The following is a 17,897-nucleotide window of genomic DNA, read 5'->3' as shown; positions in this document are numbered from 1 at the left end:
CCACTTGAATCCACGGTATAAAAAATAGATCGCCTTACTTGGTTGGTCAGATCGCAGTCAAACAGACACAATGAGATCAAACACCGACAGGGAATGTGAAAAGGCTCCCTTACCTTTACCTTACCTCAGTGGTTTTCAAACCGGTCCTGGAGTTCCCCCTGCCCAGCTGGTTTTTGTTCCAACTGAGGTCTTAATTGCTTAATTGAATCCTTAATTGACCTAACAATGCATTCAATACCATTCAATTAAGTAATTAAGACCTAGGTTGGAACAAAAACCAGCAGGGCAGGGGGTACTCCAGGACTGGTCTGAAAACGCATGCCTTACCTTATTGCGCACCCGGAGTTTGCAGTCACCGGTCTGTGGATCCCGGTCCTTCCATCAAGGGTCAGTGGTCCTGTTCGTGACACCAAGTAATCGTGGAAGAAAACCCCCTGCTCATTCAGGCTGTTGAACATGCATTCATTTTTTGTATTATTTTAGAGTGTGAGCAGCAGCTTAACCTATAACAGACACTGGGCATCAAGCGGGATGATACCCCGGACAGGACTGTGAGGCACCACGCCACTGAGCCACCCATTTATTGAACATGTTACATTAATAACATCTAAAGTTAAAATTGTAGTGGTCAAACCACACCAGACCATACACAATGCCTTGTTGCAGGTTTTGCAAGTGAATGTAAATTTACCTTTTTCAAAAGTAACTATCCCTTTATGTAAATACAATTACAAATTAAAGAGTGCTGTATCTTTAAACCTCTGTAATTGTTGTTCCTGTGACAACTTGCCTCAACCAGACAGTTAGGCTAACTTAATGCTGACTACCTGACATGATGTAGTACAGCCTTCCAGATAAACTATCTAAACATAACAGAGTCCTTCCTTTATTCAATATGTCAATATGTTTTTGCATACCCCAATATAACAAAGATGTATTACAAAAGTAGTGGGACACCTTTAGTTTTTTTTTTTTATGGTAAAACATATGAAAATTGTGCATGTTTTGTGACTTTCAGATGAAACAACACAATGGTTGACCTCATATGAAGAAGGCGCACATTTTGAGTTTACATTTCTGTGTCACAGCCCTCTAGAGTGGTAGATACTCATACTTTGAACTGGCCTTGAGTTGTCTGACAACAACCCGATTCACCAGCCAGACTTAAGAGCATACAGATTAACACATTCCTAAACTAAAAAGAGAAACAATTATTGCCTTATATTTTTGAAACAAATTAACTTCTGCTCTTGCAGCCATAAAAATACAAAATGGAATAAACTAGACTTAGAAGTTTTTAGAAACTTCATCTGTGTTGTAAAACGGACTTTTAAGACCATTTAAAAGAGTATCTGATGAATGTAAGCAGTTCAGCATGTTAAACACTTTTTAAAGAAATATAGCTTTAAAGCAGCTCCATAGCTTTTCTCTGGAACGATTTATGAGAGGGTTTGAATTTGACTAAGCAGGAAGGTCAAAGGTCATCATTGTCAGACAGATCATACATTGGTTCCTATATGTGTTTCATAACTATAAGCCTAACTGCACTCTGTAGGAGTTATGAGCCAGTTCTCACTTTAACCTTCAAGAAAGGTCAGAGGTCACAGTGGAGGACATTTTCATACAGACCACATATGAGTTCCTATCTGAGTTCTATACCAATCATTAGCCTATCTACACTCTACACACATATAAGCAATTTTAAGCACTGATCGATGTTTTTAAATGGAGGTCAAAGGTCAAGAATAAGGTGCTTGGACTATTTTAAAAGTAAACAAGATTTTCATTACAAATCTGAAGTCAGATTGCAGCTTTGAGCCTCGCTTCTAGGAGACAATAGGAGCGTATCAACCATAGCACATTTGAATTGGAAGGTAAGGTCAAAGATCAAATTCAGGCTAATATTTTGAAAGCCCATATATGGTTTCCTATATGTGCTCTATATTGACCGTGTGTCTATCTCCTCTCTGTGAGGCGTTATAGAGCTAAATGTGGTAAAATCTTGCATTTAAGACATTTTGAAATAGAACACTTATGGTTTCCTATATATCAGGGGTCTCAAAACTCAATCCATGGAGGACCGCGTGTAAGTTGGTTTTCATTCCACCAAGTCCTCAATGACTTAATTGATCTAATTGTTTAATTTAACCACCTATCCAGGCCCCGGGTATTTTATAAGATACTGTACCTTGAATCAAATGCGCTTTTACATCAACTGTAAAATACCTTGCAATATAGTGTTTAAATATATCAAATTGAATAATTAGACAAATGAAGTAATTGAGGACTCGGTTGGAATGAAAACCAGCATACACACGGCCCTCCAGGAGTTGAGTTTCAGACCCATAGTTCAATGCCAATAAATAAATAACAACAATAATAATAAATGGTCAATAGTAAATGGGACTTTCTTCCATCTGAAAGCAGATATCGACCAAAATCATTGAATTGACCTTTGAACCCTAAAGGAAAGGTCAAAGTTATTATTTTTTCCACAAGAACACATTTGGTCCCCTTTCACAAAATATATGATGACTGTGATGGTATTTAGACTTTGTAAGCTTAAAATAAAAAAAATAAAAAAAATCTAATTTGACCTTGAAGGGGAGTGCACAGTTTTCCAATACATGTTCTACAGTCACTAAGATTGTATCTGCCACCCATAAGGCGTTCAAAACCATCAAGTCAATCATTTGTGGGGGGCAGTTTCCCACGATCCTTAGCTCCGATCGGAAAATGGACAGCATTTTTGGAAACTTCATACATACTTTCCTATCTACAGTAAGTTCTATAGTAATATTACTCTTAAATACATCCTGGGTGGAGTAATGAGATGTTCAATATCTGAAGACAATTTCTAATATAACCAAAATGCAGTATCTGGCTGCAAAGAAAGAGAAAGTGAATCTGTGTTTTACGCTTAGTAAGTATGATGTTAAAAGTAACATATCAAAAGTGCAAAGTTTTGGGGGCCTCAAGAGCATCTGGACCTTCAATCAGCAGAACAGTAGAAAAATAAGCAGAAGAAGCAGCCGGAAGAAAAATAATACCAAGACAGATCTGTGTTTTACAACGCAGATGATGAATAAAGAATCAATTGATTCATAATTAGGAAAATTAAAGTCTTTCAAAATGTACTTCTACACCACTCATGTTAAAAAGACGCATTATGGGGAAGTACTTTGGTGAATTTTAACCGTGGAACTAACAAAGAATGTGATGAATGTCACACATTGCTTGTAAGAGGGCATGAGAGGCATGAAGGGAACTTGTCTGCCGTTGTGGCTGCAGACGTGCGTAGAGAGAGGAGAGGAAGAAGACCAGAGCAATGCAATAACCCACAGTATTAAACAGAACGTTATCTCGATCAGGATCACACTCTCACAGAGACAACAGTGCTGCAGAAACAAAGCGCCGTTTCACTGCGGAGTCTGCGCTCAATATAACATATGGGCCACTGTTGTAAAACTAAGTGCACACTGCTCCTTTGCTAATTCAGACCATTATATGCATTAAAACCATAAGGACAAAAGATAAATGTAGTGATTGTTACCACCGAGGACAGGCGAGTTTTAGGCGCTTCAGCACTCAACAGTCCCGTTCTGTGAGCTTGGGTGGTCTTCCACATCGGCTGAGCTGTAGTTGCTCCTAGATGTTTCCACTTACAGTTGATCAGGGCCACTCAGGACAGACATTTGATGAACTGACATGTTGGAAAGGTGACATGTTGAAAGTCACGGAGCTCTTCAGTGCAGCCAACTCTACTGCCAGTGTTTGTCTAAGGATATTGGATGGCGGTGTGCTTGATCTTACACACCTGTCAGCAATGCGTGTGACTGACATAGACCAATCCACAAATTAGAAGGGGTGTCCACGTGTTTATGTCCATGAAGTGTATTTATTCCAGTATTTAATTTAAAAGATTGTCCTAAATAGGCTGATATTTTGAAGTGTGTTCAAAATGTCAAATGCTGAAATAAATCCCAACGAGTAGATGCATCAGTGTTAAGATGATAAACAAACAGATATAAGAACATAAGAACATAAGTAAGTGTCCAATCGAGAGAAGGCCATTCGACCCATTGTGCTTGTTTGGTGTCCATTAATAACTGAGTGATCCAAGGATCCTATCCAGTCTGTTTTTAAATGTTCCCAAATTTTCAGCATCTACCACATCGCTGGGGAGTTTGTTCAGATTGTGACGCCTCTCTGTGTGAAGAAGTGTCTCCTGTTTTCTGTCTTGAATGCCTTGAAGCCCAATTTCCATTTGTGTCCCCGGGTGCGTGTGTCCCTGCTGATCTGGAAAAGCTCCTCTGGTTTGATGTGGTCGATGCCTTTCATGGTTTTAAAGACTTGGATCAAGTCCCCACATAGTCTCCTCTGTTCCAGGGTGAAAAGGTTCAGGTCCTCAGTCTCTCAGTAGGACTTTCCCTTCAGACCTGGAATAAGTCTGGTTGCTCTCCTCTGAACTGCCTCTAGAGCAGCGATATCTTTCTTGAAGTGTGGAGCCCAGAACTGTCCACAGTATCCAGATGAGCTCTAACTAGCGCATTGTACAGTCTGAACATCACTGCCCTTGTGCTCAATTCTACACTTTTGACAATATACCCTAACATCCTGTTTGCCTTTTTTATTGCTTCCCCACATTGTTTGGATGGAGAAAGTGAGGAGTCCACGTAGACTCCTAGGTCTTTCTCATGTGTTACTTCATCTAGTTCTATTCCTCCCATAGTGTAATTATAGTGGACATTTTTGTTACCTGCATGTATTACCTTGCACTTGTCCACATTGAATTTCATCTGCCAGGTGTCGCCCACAACTGAATATTATCCAAGTCCCTTATGAATAGCCTGTGCTGCCGAGATTGTATCTGCTGAGCCACCTATATTAGTATCATCTGCAAATTTGACAAGTTTGCTAACTATCCCAGAGTCCAGATCATTAATATAGATTAGAAAAAGCACAGGCCCTAGTACTGATCCCTGTGGAACTCCACTAACAACCTCACTCCAGTTAGAAGCGACTCCTCTAATCGACACCCTCTGTTTCCTAGACATCAACCAGTTCATAATCCATCTACTTACATTACCCTGAATGCCTACAGCTTCCAATTTGAGGATCAGTCTTTGGTGTGGAACCTTATCAAAAGCTTTCTGAAAATCTAAGTATATCACATCATATGCTTTCACATGATCTACAGCTGCAGTTGCGTGTTCAAGAAATTCTAATAAATTAGTAAGACATGGTCTGCCTCGTCTAAACCCATGTTGACTATCTCCAAGAATATGGTTTTCATTAAGATGCTCCTTTATTTTCGGTCTAATCATTTTTTCCAACATTTTACAGGTGATGCAGGTGAGACTGATTGGTCTGTAATTTCCTGGCTCAGTTTTGTCCCCTTTCTTGTGGATTGGTTTGACATTTGCTGTCTTCCAGTCAGTCGGCACATCCCCTGTTCTAAGTGTCATTTGGAATATTTGAGTTAGTGGCCTATAAATAATTTTCCTCATTTCTTTAAGTACTGTTGGAAATATCCCATCTGGCTCAGGTGATTTGTGTGTTTTTAATTCTGCTAGTCCCCTTAGTACCTCCTCCTCATTTATCCTGATCTCTCTTAGGGTTTGACTGGACTGATTGTTAACCTGTGGCATGTTATCCATTTTGTCTTTTGTAAAAACCTCTGTGAAATACTCATTTAGAACATTTGCTACATCTTATTCCTTTTCTAAGATACTTCAATTTTTGCCATTTATCTGTTTCACTTCCTCCCTTATTGTGCTCTTGCTGTTGTAATATTGAAAAAAGCTATTTGCATTGGTTTTATCTCCAATAATTATGTTTCTTTCTATTTCCCTCTTTGCTTTCCTGATCTTCTATGTATTTTGTTTAATCTCCATCCCTTTTGTATGCGCTATACAACATTTTCTTCCTCTTTATAATTTTTTGCATACCTCTATTAAACCATTTTGGCCAGTGTTTTTTGGTCCTCAATTTGCTAAGTTTTGGTACAAATAGTATATTCTTAAAATATAACCATCCATTTTCAACTGAATCTGTATCCAGTGGGCTCCAGTCTACCTCTTCTAAGTGCCGCCTCATACCTTCAAGGTTTGCTTTTATGAAATTGTAGACCATTGTTTTAGACTTGGTCCTTGTTTTTTGAAAGAATGCCTCAAAGCTAACCATATCGTGATCACAATTTGCCATTGGTTCTCTAACTAGTGTCCCTCTGACTCTATCTTGGTCATTTGAAAAGATCAAGTCAATACATATGTAGCATTATGTTGGGTGTATTTTGATAAGAGCATTGTAGCTCTGAGCTGAAGCACTGATCTAAAGAAGACCTCTCCCCCCAAAGTTATCAGATTTCCTTAAAGTGTGGAACTGGTTTACATCAAAGTGACAGTTTTGGGAGGATGGCACCGAGAATAGGCCAAATAGTTTGGAATCCTGCTGTGAGATGTCTGTAGAAAGGGGCCTGTAGGTGATAAAAACTCTTTGTAATGGACGAGAACCGAAATCCCGACACAGAGCTACGAACCTGGGCCAACCGGCATTTCCAAAAGATGGCATGGATTGACATCAGTCATAAATCAAGCCCCCCTCCAATAGGGCACTGGGGGCAGAAACCGATATCCAATCTCAAGAACTCAAGAACCAATCACCTATTGATCTGACAGACTATAAGGAACAGCGCACGGCCTCTCTTTCTCTCTCTCTCTCTCACCTGAACCAGTAACTCGCTGCCACAGCTCAACCTGTAGCTCTGTTGCCCGAACCGGAACCAGAAACCAACCAAGTCTTTGCCGGCAACAGAAGAGTTAAACTGGGAGAAGGAGATTGAGCCGTACGAAGAATTCTTTTAAAGGACTTTATTAAATAAAGAACTTTACAGACTGCGCTGCCCGCCTGTGCCCACCTGATCAGTGGAGTTTTACAGCTGGACAATTGACTAAGTCGACTGAATACGAAAGTGTCAGTCATTTAAATAGCTATTTGAGTCTTAAGAAACTTGACCCTTGGAACAAACAGGGCCCTGCTTTCCTCAAAGACTTTGTCTTCAAATAAGTACGGTGAGAGACCCTGCTTGCCAAGAAGATTTTGTCCACAACCTTGGAGCTTCAAACCAGTGGAAAATCTGTTTGGAAAAGACTCTACTTTCGCGAAACCCCAACTTCCAGGTGCATCGACTGAGTGGAAGTTCTTGGACAAAGCCGAACCGGACGGCCTTTGTTCCAAACCACACGGACCTCGTGCCATGTGCTGTTATCTGAGCCCGAAGACAGAGAGGCCTCTCTGCGACGAAGTTCAGATAAGTTTAACAGTTTGGAGTTTGTGATTCATGACATTTGAGAAATCAATTAGAAATGTTAATCTGTGATTCATAACTCTAGAATGTGTAATATCATTTCGTTTTCTTAAATATAAATGTGTGTTGCATTAAACTGTTTTGTTGAAATTTTTGAAATAAAATCCGTCAATGCCGAGAAATATCTTCTCATTCCTGTTTAACTGTTTAGTCTGAAATTGACACAAGTTAATAGACATTAGATTATTGGTGGCCCTGCCTATCCTTAATCATTGAATAATAATCAGTTAAGGGAAATTGTGGTAACAAGTAATGATAGGATCTTTCTCGGCACCTAAACGTAAATGAGACTGATATATATATAACGAGAAGTTACCTGACATAAATACTAACCTGCGTAGTTATTTAATGTCTGACTAAAAATACTAATGAGAGACTCACCTTCGTCTTACTAACCGGTAATGTAGTCAATGTGTTTATAACCTTTTTTGTTTAACGATTTGTGTGATATCATATGCGATCCCATGGTCTTTGATTTGGTCACGGAAGTGATTTGTCTTTGATTTGTTGATCTAGAGTTGAATTTTAATTAGTTTTTCCTTTTTGTATAATTAGTGTAGTGCTACATTTACTCTTTGTTTTTGAATAAATTTGACAATTTATATCTTTGGAATTGGTGTCTGCGTCCAATTATTACAGAAATTGAGTTCTGCAAGATTTCAGGATTCGTGATAAGGTGATACTATAAATTAACTTCTTTAATTGAAACTTATAAGTGTACCTTACGCTACACATGTACTCTCTCTGGTTGGTTCCCTGACAAATTGAGCTAGAAAGCAGTCATTTACCATCTCAACCATTTCTATTTCTGCTTCTGTAGTCCCCACTGGGCTTTCCCAGTCTATGTTTGGGAAATTGAAATCCCCCATTATAACAGCCACATCCTTGCTACATGCAGTCCTGATTACACTGTACAATGCAGCATCTTTCTGAATATCTGAGTTGGGTGGTCTGTAACTCCTACCACTAATCCTCCAGATCTCTTGTTCAAAAGTTTCACCCACAAAGATTCTGTTCCGTTACTGGGATATAATTTGAGTTCTTCTGCCTCAATGTCATTTTTCACATATAATGCTACCCCACCCCCTCTTCGATTTTGCCTGTCTCTCCTAACTGTGTGTATCCTTTCAACTTGTATTCATCCCCATCATTTTCTGTAAGCCATGTTTCTGTCACTCCTACAACATCATAGTCACATGCCAGCACTGTGGTTTCTAGGTCTAACATCTTGTTCCTTATACTCCTGGCATTGAGGTACAAACATTTCAGGACTTTCCTACTAGCAGTTTCCCTTTGTTTTCTTTCCTTATAGGCACATTTCCCATTGTCAGAGCTCCCTGCCCCCCTGGTCCCTAGTTTAAAAGATTATAAATTTCTCTGCACATATGCTCTCCCAATGCATTAGCCCCCTTATGTTTAGATGTAGACCGTCCGGTTTGTACAGGTCCCATCTATCCCAGAAGAAAGACCAATGCTCCATAAACCTAAACCCCTCTTCCCTACACCAAGCTTTCAACCACTTGTTAAACTTTCTAATCTCAGCCTGTCTCCCTGGCCTGGCACGTGGTACCGGAAATATTTCAGAGAAAACTACCGAGGAGTTTCTGCTCTTTAGTTTTGTTCCTAACTCTATAAATTTGTCTTGCAGAACCTCTGTCCTACCTTTTCCTATGTCATTGGTTCCAATGTGGACCATGACCAGTGGATTCCCCCCCGGCTTTGGCCAGTAGCCCGTCTACTAGTTTAGGCAGATGATGAAAACCCATGATTTTCTACATTTGACAGCCTACTAAAGCATATCATAATTCAGTCCCATTTAAAGTAAAGTTGAATTATACATGTAGGCTATATTCAAATTGCACAATTACGTCAAAAATTACATTTAGGAATAAAAACCTAGGTCTTAATTACTTAATTTAATGGTATATTGCATTGTTAGGTCAATTAAGTATTCAATTAAACAATTAAGACCTCAGATCAAAAACCAGCAGGGCATGGGGTACTCCAGGATCGGTTTGAAAACCACTGCAGTAAATCATGAAAATGCTCTATATTGTGCTTTATATATAACAACGTGTAATTTGTAATATAAGGCTTACATTTCAATCTATAGATAAAGCGAAATAATCATTATAAATCATTATAAAGAACCAACTCAAGTAATTCAATTAATTGAGAGCTCGGTTGGAACAGAAACCAGCAGGGTAGGGTTGTCATCTCATTATTGACCTTAAAAGGAGTATAAGAGGAAGCTATGTCGGCTTTAACAGGAACCTTTGTCGGCTTTAAGAGGAACATATGTCAAACGACTGATCATTAATATCCTTTCTATTGCGGTCGCAAAGCTTTGCTTATTCGATTTCTTATAGCTTATGGTTTTCCGTTTCTCTCTTTAGGTTTCTGGGACAGCTCAGCAGATCCTACTGTTTGCGCAGGGGAGCCTGCAACAGTTATGGCAGTTACAATAAAGCCTTCTAGCCCTCGCAAAAGTGACTGTACAACAAACTGTCTCTTTCACTTTTCCATAAGCGGAGCCGCCGTAGCAACACGTTTGCTTGCTTCTCTCTCTCTCTCGACCAGTTCAATAACTGAGCTTTAATAAAGTCATCTCCCCGTCCGTGTGGCAGCTCTCTACTGGCCCCTACTGGCCCCTGTTGGCCCCCACTCGGCCCCAACAGGTGCATTGCTGCTCAGACTGGCCATGGCTCTTCCCGGGAGCTTTCACAAGCAGCACTGCAGCGCTGTGGAGAGACTGGGCGCAGGTGGAAACAGGCCTGTCAGTGGAGACGGGCGACGTCAGCAACAGGTGAGAGCTGTATTATCAGGTCGAAATGAAACCTCACAGAGCGAGAAGAGAGAAACACACACATGTGGACAGTGAAAACGAATATAAAACAATGCAAGTGCATAAAACGAGGAAAATACAATCAACAAATAAGTGCAAACTGGGATGAGATCTGTATATTCACTATTGATTGAATCACTGTTTATAAACAATGATTCAATCAATTGTGAATATGCAAATGGTATAAATACAAAAAAAAACCTGAACTTTCAATAAAGAGCTGCCACCTCCCGTGACAATATCCAAGCCATGTGAGCAGACTTCAGCCCGTCCACGACATATTGAAAGACATCCTGTGTGTCAAAGTAATGGCTCTTAATAATAATCACGTTTTTGAATAAACTATAAAAAAGAACTAAACTATAAATCAATATAATATAAAATATAATCCCTGGGTCTGTGAAGGATTGAAACAAGAAGGGATGAATTCACCTCAATTCATTAGTATTAATCTGGTTCTTAAGTAGCATTTCATACATGGTGCTCTTGATTTACATGTCTTTGCTGTGTTCGTATTCCTCTGTATTTAGACTGTTATACTATTTTAACTTGTTTTTCTGGCATGGGATTCTGTGCATGTTTCTGTGAAAGAGTCGTGCAAAATTATTTTAAAATCAGATCTCAGAGACCTTAAATATATATGTTTATCTTTAGATTAAACAGTGTAGGTATGTATATATGTATATTACTTTATCATTATACTTGTCTTATGAGCTCCAGGCATTGATTTTACTAAAATGATCCACAGCTGTGCTTAGTCACGTCTGTGAAGGCGTCATCCAATTAGACGTCTGTGACGTCACACGCAACTCCCAGCAACGCCTGCAGCCGCCACTGGGCCATTGTGTCTGTGCAGGGAGGAGAGCATGACGTGTCTGAGTAAGTCTGATGTTTCTGTACTAATTTAAGACATGTACACACATGTATACACATCCCAGATTAAAGCCATGGCGCTCAGGACTTTTTCACTGTTTGTGCGTCTTCATGGTCACGTCGCTTATAGAGAGGAGGGTCCTTATCGTCACGGTTCTTTAATTGTGAATATCGTCCGAACATAATTGGTTAATGATGACAATTGCCGGTGTTGTGACAGGCTGAGTTTTGCATGCAATTTGCTTAAACAAACTACGCAGAGCAGTCTGCATCTAGCTTTTATTTTGATTCAGTGCACATTTCACACATTAGATCTGAGGTGTTCAGCAGAGGTCGCACTGCACCTACAGCAAACCAGGCAGAGTAATGAACTTTTATCAGATATATTAGGTAATAGTAGTTACCGTTCAGGCTCAATCAAATGTAAAATCGACAACGGTTATATTAAGAGTTGTTTTGCTTCTTTTAAAACTTTTGATTTAATTCCCTACGAAGTTGCTGCTGTTTTTTGTGTGGTCCACTATTAAACTAGACAACAAACCTACAACTGCTTCAGCTCAGTTAGAGAAGTCATCTGTCAGAGTTGAGATGCATCTGTAGCGTCTAAGTCAATGCCAAGTAAATCCCAGACTGCTGAAAGTCCAAAGAGTGCAAACTTGCTGTAAAATAGTATTCTGATACTTATATTATTATAAGTAACATCTGTTTGCTAATAGTTGGGGGATTTACCTGATTACAGTCCAGTGTCGTTTCAAGCATAAGAGGTTTGCCAACTCTTTCGCGTTTGTCACATTGAGACACCTGCAAACATGATCATACGATGATCCAGACACTGTTTAATTCACACACATTTACATCTACATACGTCTATTTGCATGATCTGTTTTATAACTACAAATCTACACACCCATCTCTCAGGATGAGCTGACATCCCTGGCCAGTAATATTGCATTTGTGGTTTTGACAATGCCGCTGTGTCCTCCCATGGGAGAGCTGTGCAATTCACCCAACAGGGCTCCACACTCATCCTCACTCTTGACTGCCTTTCGTTTCCTTTCATGGATCAGTTCTCCAGCAGAGAGGTTTAATTCAGTGTTGCAGTATTGAGCAAAATACTGCATGTGGCTGTGATACACTTAATTGTGCAATTGTAATTATTGTTTACTTACTTTGCTTGAAATGGTGAATTTTGAAGCATATCGTCTTAAAGATCGCTTCTGTGCCTTGCCGTATTCGTCTGGATAGCCAGAGAGTGAAAGGTACTTGAATACTTCATCGTATGCGCCTTCCATGTCGACGTGTTTGATAGCATATGTATTTTAACTGGCCAGGTCAAAAGTACAGCAATCAAAGGCTCCACAGAGAAGCTCGAGGTCTGCAGTGTCTATGCATATTTCGATTTGGAATGAATTGTTCTATTAATTACCACAAAGTAGCCAAAGGTTAAAGTTGCTGCTTATCTGATAAGTCCATAGATTTCTGTACATTAAAAGAAAATGTAAGTTATGTTCCTATACACTGTAAACCAGCCACTTATCTGAATCAAGGGATTAAAGAAGGAAATACTTTAAGGATATTTATCAGTTAATTATGTTCTATAAGGAAGTCTGGTACATTGAAAACTTACCGTCAGCAGTAGGTTGGATTTAGTGCATCCTGACAGGCAGCTCAAATGGTCAGATTGAGACGAGCTCAGATTTATGGGCGTGTTTTGAAATTGTTGATTACACATGCGCCCTGTTTAGCTTCGTTAGGCAGCTCATTCTGACAAGGAGCTCAGTTTGTCAGCACAGGCTGTTGTGTGCTGGGACTACTGTCCAGCTTGCACTGTGACAAGTGTAACTCGTTTAGCAGCTGCTGCTCGATGTGCGCTGTAGCGTAAGGTACACTTATACATTTCAATTAAAGAAGTGAATTTATAGTATCACCTTATCACGAATCCTGAAATCTTGCAGAACTCAATTTCTGTAATAATTGGACGCAGACACCAATTCCAAAGATATTAATTGTCAAATGTATTCAAAACAAAGACTAAATGTAGCACTACACTAATTATACAAAAGGAAAAACTAATTAAAATTCAACTCTAGATCAACAAATCAAAGACAAATCACTTCCGTGACCAAATCAAAGACCATGGGATCGCATATGATATCACACAAATCGTTAAACAAAAAAGGTTATAAACACATTGACTACAATACCGGTTAGTAAGACGAAGGTGAGTCTCTCATTAGTATTATTAGTCAGACATTAAATAACTACGCAGGTTAGTATTTATGTCAGGTAACTTCTCGTTATATATATATCAGTCTCATTTACATTTAGGTGCCGAGAAAGATCCTATCATTACTTGTTACCACAATTTCCCTTAACTGATTATTATTCAATGATTAAGGATAGGCAGGGCCACCAATAATCTAATGTCTATTAACTTGTGTCAATTTCAGACTAAACAGTTAAACAGGAATGAGAAGATATTTCTCGGCGTTGACAGATTTTATTTCAAAAATTTCAACAAAACAGTTTAATGCAACACACATTTATATTTAAGAAAACTAAATGATATTACACATTCTAGAGTTATGAATCACAGATTAACATTTCTAATTGATTTCTCAAATGTCATGAATCACAAACTCCAAACTGTTAAACTTATCTGAACTTCGTCGCAGAGAGGCCTCTCTGTCTTCGGGCTCAGATAACAGCACATGGCACGAGGTCCGTGTGGTTTGGAACAAAGGCCGTCCGGTTCGGCTTTGTCCAAGAACTTCCACTCAGTCGATGCACCTGGAAGTTGGGGTTTCGCGAAAGTAGAGTCTTTTCCAAACAGATTTTCCACTGGTTTGAAGGCTCCAAGGTTGTGGACAAAATCTTCTTGGCAAGCAGGGTCTCTCACCGTACTTATTTGAAGACAAAGTCTTTGAGGAAAGCAGGGCCCTGTTTGTTCCAAGGGTCAAGTTTCTTAAGACTCAAATAGCTATTTAACTGACTGACACTTTCGTATTCAGTCGACTTTCCACTGATCAGGTGGGCACAGGCGGGCAGCGCAATCTCCTTCTCCCAGTTTAACTCTTCTGTTGCCGGCAAAGACTTGGTTGGTTTCTGGTTCCGGTTCGGGCAACAGAGCTACAGGTTGAGCTGTGGCAGCGAGTTACTGGTTCAGGTGAGAGAGAGAGAGAGAAAGACTGTCCGCTGTTCCTTATAGTCTGTCAGATCAATAGGTGATTGGTCCCTGAGTTCTTGAGATTGGATTTCGGTTTCAGCCCCCAGTGTCCTATTGGAGGGGGGCTTGATTTATGACTGATGTCAATCCATGCCATCTTTTGGAAATGCCGGTTGGCCTGGGTTCGTCGGGATTTCGGCTCTCGTCCACTTCAAAGAGTTTTTATCACCTACAGGCCCCTTTCTCCAGACATCTCACAGCAGGACTCTAAACCATTCGGCCCATTCTCGGTGCCATCCTCCCCAAAACTGTCACTTTGATGCAAACCAGTTCCAAGCTGATGAGCTAAGGAAATCTGATAACTTTGGGGGGGAGAGGTTTTCTTTAGATCAGTGCTTCAGCTCAGAGCCCAAATGCTCTTATCCAAATACACCCAACATAACGCTACAGCGCTTTCACTGGTCAGTGTGTCACGGTATAGAAGAGAATCTTCCCAGCTAACGACAGGACGCTGTTGCAGCGCAGTAACGGAGTGACCACAGGACACTGTATTACTGCGCCTTGTCGTGTTTCTTGTGTGTACTGTTGGATAAGGGCGTCTGCTCATAAATACATGACAATCATAACATGTAAAGCGTGTTTAAAGACAAAACGGACACAGTGCATGTTGAGTGTGGTGTGTGGTTGTTGGAAACCCCTCTTTGTGTCAGTGTCGTCTTTTCAGAAAACCTTTGCCTTGCAGGAAAGCAGAGCGATCTAAAGAGCATCTCCAACTGTATTAGTGTCATTCTCTTTCCATCCCATCAAAGTCCTTATTGTGAGAGTCTGCACTGTTCAAAGCAGGGCCCTGGGGGGGGGCACTCCCTCACTCTCACCTCCCCCAACACACACACACACACACACACACACACACCTACGCAGCTATTGATTAGTAGAAGAATGTTTTCCTATATTTCTGTGTTTCTCCGCAGAGAATCGCCGGAGCCGGAGGACCCGGAGGACGATGTTTCTGCCAGGTGAGTGGCTCTCTGAGTCTGTCGAGCACAAAACGGTGTTTTAATCGTTGAGATGGATGGGCTGTTGCCTGTTTTCTGGTCTTGTGTATCGTGTACAACACTACAGTATTGAGGACACAATGGGCACCATGACACTGATGCCGCCATGTGTGATCTGTTCTGTAAACTGGACATAAAGGGAGCGCAGCTGCTCCGGTTCCCCAGCTCTGCGATTCAAACAGAGGGTGACACGTCAACCCGAGAGATGGGAAGTGAAAACCCGGTGGATCGCACGGTGGCACGCTTCCTCTCGTCCAGCGAGAGGGAGACCTGGGTGTCTGTCTCGCGAGCGGGGATTGCAAATGGAGGGTGAAATAATGGAACGATCCCCATTTAAAACGATAAGAACAAATCGGAAAACATTTCGCTAAGCTCTGTGCCATCTCACGGACTCCATCCCCCCTTGCTTCTTTAATCGTGATGTGGGTGTATATATATATTTTTTTTTTCCCTCAGCCAAGACAACGAGTTCACACCGACGTCGAGCAATGGCCAGGACAAGCTGAAGGAGGATCTTGCCCGGGCCTGTCGGTACTTGTACACAACCATGGATGCATATGCCAAAACCACCAACAAGTCCCGGGATATTGTCAACAACTACTTTGATGCCGAAGTCCCCCCCCTGCCCTTCCACCTGGACCGGAGCCTGCGGGAGCACATGGCGCTGGTCAGAGAGAACCTGGTCACCATCTACCAGGAGCCGATACTAATGCACAAGGACCTCAAGGCCCAGCTGGATCCGTCGACCTTCTCCAAGATCGGAGACGCCAGCGTCTCAGTGGAGGAAGAGATGGAGGTCCTCAAGGAGGTGCATCAGAAGTACAGGTGTCTACCGGGCCGCATGGGCGCCCCGCTCATCGCCGTGCTGCTGGTGAAGAGTGGCATGATGGAAAGCGCCCTCCCAGCCACCACCAGCCTGCAGGACTTGACCGTCCTCGACCTGCGCGTGGAGGACCTGCTGCATAGCGGCGAGGGGGTGTGCGAAGCTCTGACCGGGGGTGAGAGCGAGAGCGACTACATCCGTGCCACCGGTCTGGTCTGGGAGACCTCCGACGTGTTCGATCGGTACTGCTACAGCTACATCCACACCATCAACCAAGTCTGTATCTACATGAGCTGGGTGGCAGAGAACCTGGAGGAGTGAGCGCCAAGTGCGGGGTTGCCGGGGCCCAAGGGTAATTCTGTCAGCAAATGCCCCCGAGATCGAGAACACAACCCCGGCGAGCCCCGAGGCAACCGCAACCCCTCCTTCCCTCACAGAGCCGTGACTGGTTGAGGGCCGGTGCTCAGGTGGGGGGGTCCGCACTCTTGTCACTACTGAGAAACATAGGTTTCACTTTACTTGTCCTGCAACACAATTATTTGTATTACTATCTAGTAATAACAGAGCGATACAGTGAGTTATCATTCAGTTTTGAAACCGTTCCCCCAGAGGCTGCTGGGAAATTACCTTAACCCCGGAAACACTTGAATAGCCTGATTTAATGTCACCTCCTCACACTGCCTTGCAAGTTTGAAAGAGCGAAGGAGGGATTTAGTTCTGAAGGAGGTGAGAAGGGAAGGCTAGAGCCTGTATAACACTATTATACTGCACAGTTATTAAATCATAAGAGCATGCGTGCATGTACGTATATATTCAAGACATTAAGCTGATCAGTATATTCCACATTAATCACACGGTTGTGCATAAAGCGCTGCACGCTCACTGCATTAGCCCAGGTACTGGTTCTGTACAAGCAGCCCAGGTCACTCCGTACGGCACGTCTGTCGTTCCTGTCCTCGATGCCGTAGCCTGTATGTCAGTGCGAGTCTCAATGCTGTGAATGTGTGAAATCTGTCACACGTGTGATTTCAGTGCAAACCAGTCCAGGTCTAGTGAATCTAGTGCTGCTCTCACAGACAGGAGTGACAGCCGTGCCGTATTGAATGAGCTGCTGCTTGTACACAGCGAGTGCCTGGGGGCTTCATTAATGACCGGGCTCTTCACACAGATCCGGTGCGTGGCGTGTTGCAGTGCGTCTGTTCTACACGTCATATGTACACAGCTCCACTGAGCAGCACGGGCATCTGCACAGGATGAGCACTTGAGCTGCTGTGTGTGACTGGACTCAGAGAGGACTGCCAGCTGCACTAGAAGTAGTAAAACATTATTTTATTAACTGCAAAACCGTATCTTCTAGGTTCTGACTTTAACAGCGTACATATGTAGCCACTCGATGCACAACTGTGTGATTAATGTGAAATACACTGATCAGCTCAATGTCTTGAATATATGCATACATGCACACATGCTCTTATGATTTAATAACTGTGTTAAGTGCAGTATAATAGTGTTATACAGGCTCTAGCCTTCCCTTCTCACTCCTTCAGAACTAAATCCTATCGCTTCTGTGTGCTCAGTTCTACACACGTGATGTATATACATATTACATCATGTACATATTGTTGCCATTATGTTTATCAGGGGAGTCCAGCCCTGGTCCAGGAGAGCCCCTATCCAGCAGGTTGCACAGGTCTCTCTCATATCACCAATTTACAAACACCTGGAAGTATTTCAATCTGATCAGTGAAGCAGGTGGTTTAAATTCA

At 41.7% G+C, this 17,897-nt stretch overlaps 1 protein-coding gene across 1 annotated transcript; it reads left to right on the top strand.

Annotated features, from left to right (window-relative positions):
• Positions 1-10,070: 10,070 nt before the first annotated feature.
• On the top strand, positions 10,071-16,854 carry LOC136768072 (uncharacterized). Its single transcript, XM_066722127.1, has 4 exons — positions 10,071-10,175; positions 11,002-11,093; positions 15,225-15,269; positions 15,765-16,854. Exons 1-4 carry the CDS (start codon positions 10,071-10,073, stop codon positions 16,450-16,452), a joined length of 930 nt encoding a protein of 309 aa, XP_066578224.1. The 3' UTR covers positions 16,453-16,854.
• The last annotated feature ends 1,043 nt before the right edge of the window (positions 16,855-17,897 follow it).

The sequence above is a fragment of the Amia ocellicauda genome, chromosome 14 (genome assembly GCF_036373705.1).
Source record: "Amia ocellicauda isolate fAmiCal2 chromosome 14, fAmiCal2.hap1, whole genome shotgun sequence".
Classification (NCBI taxonomy): domain Eukaryota; kingdom Metazoa; phylum Chordata; class Actinopteri; order Amiiformes; family Amiidae; genus Amia; species Amia ocellicauda.
This window is presented reverse-complemented; position numbering and strand designations above follow the sequence as displayed.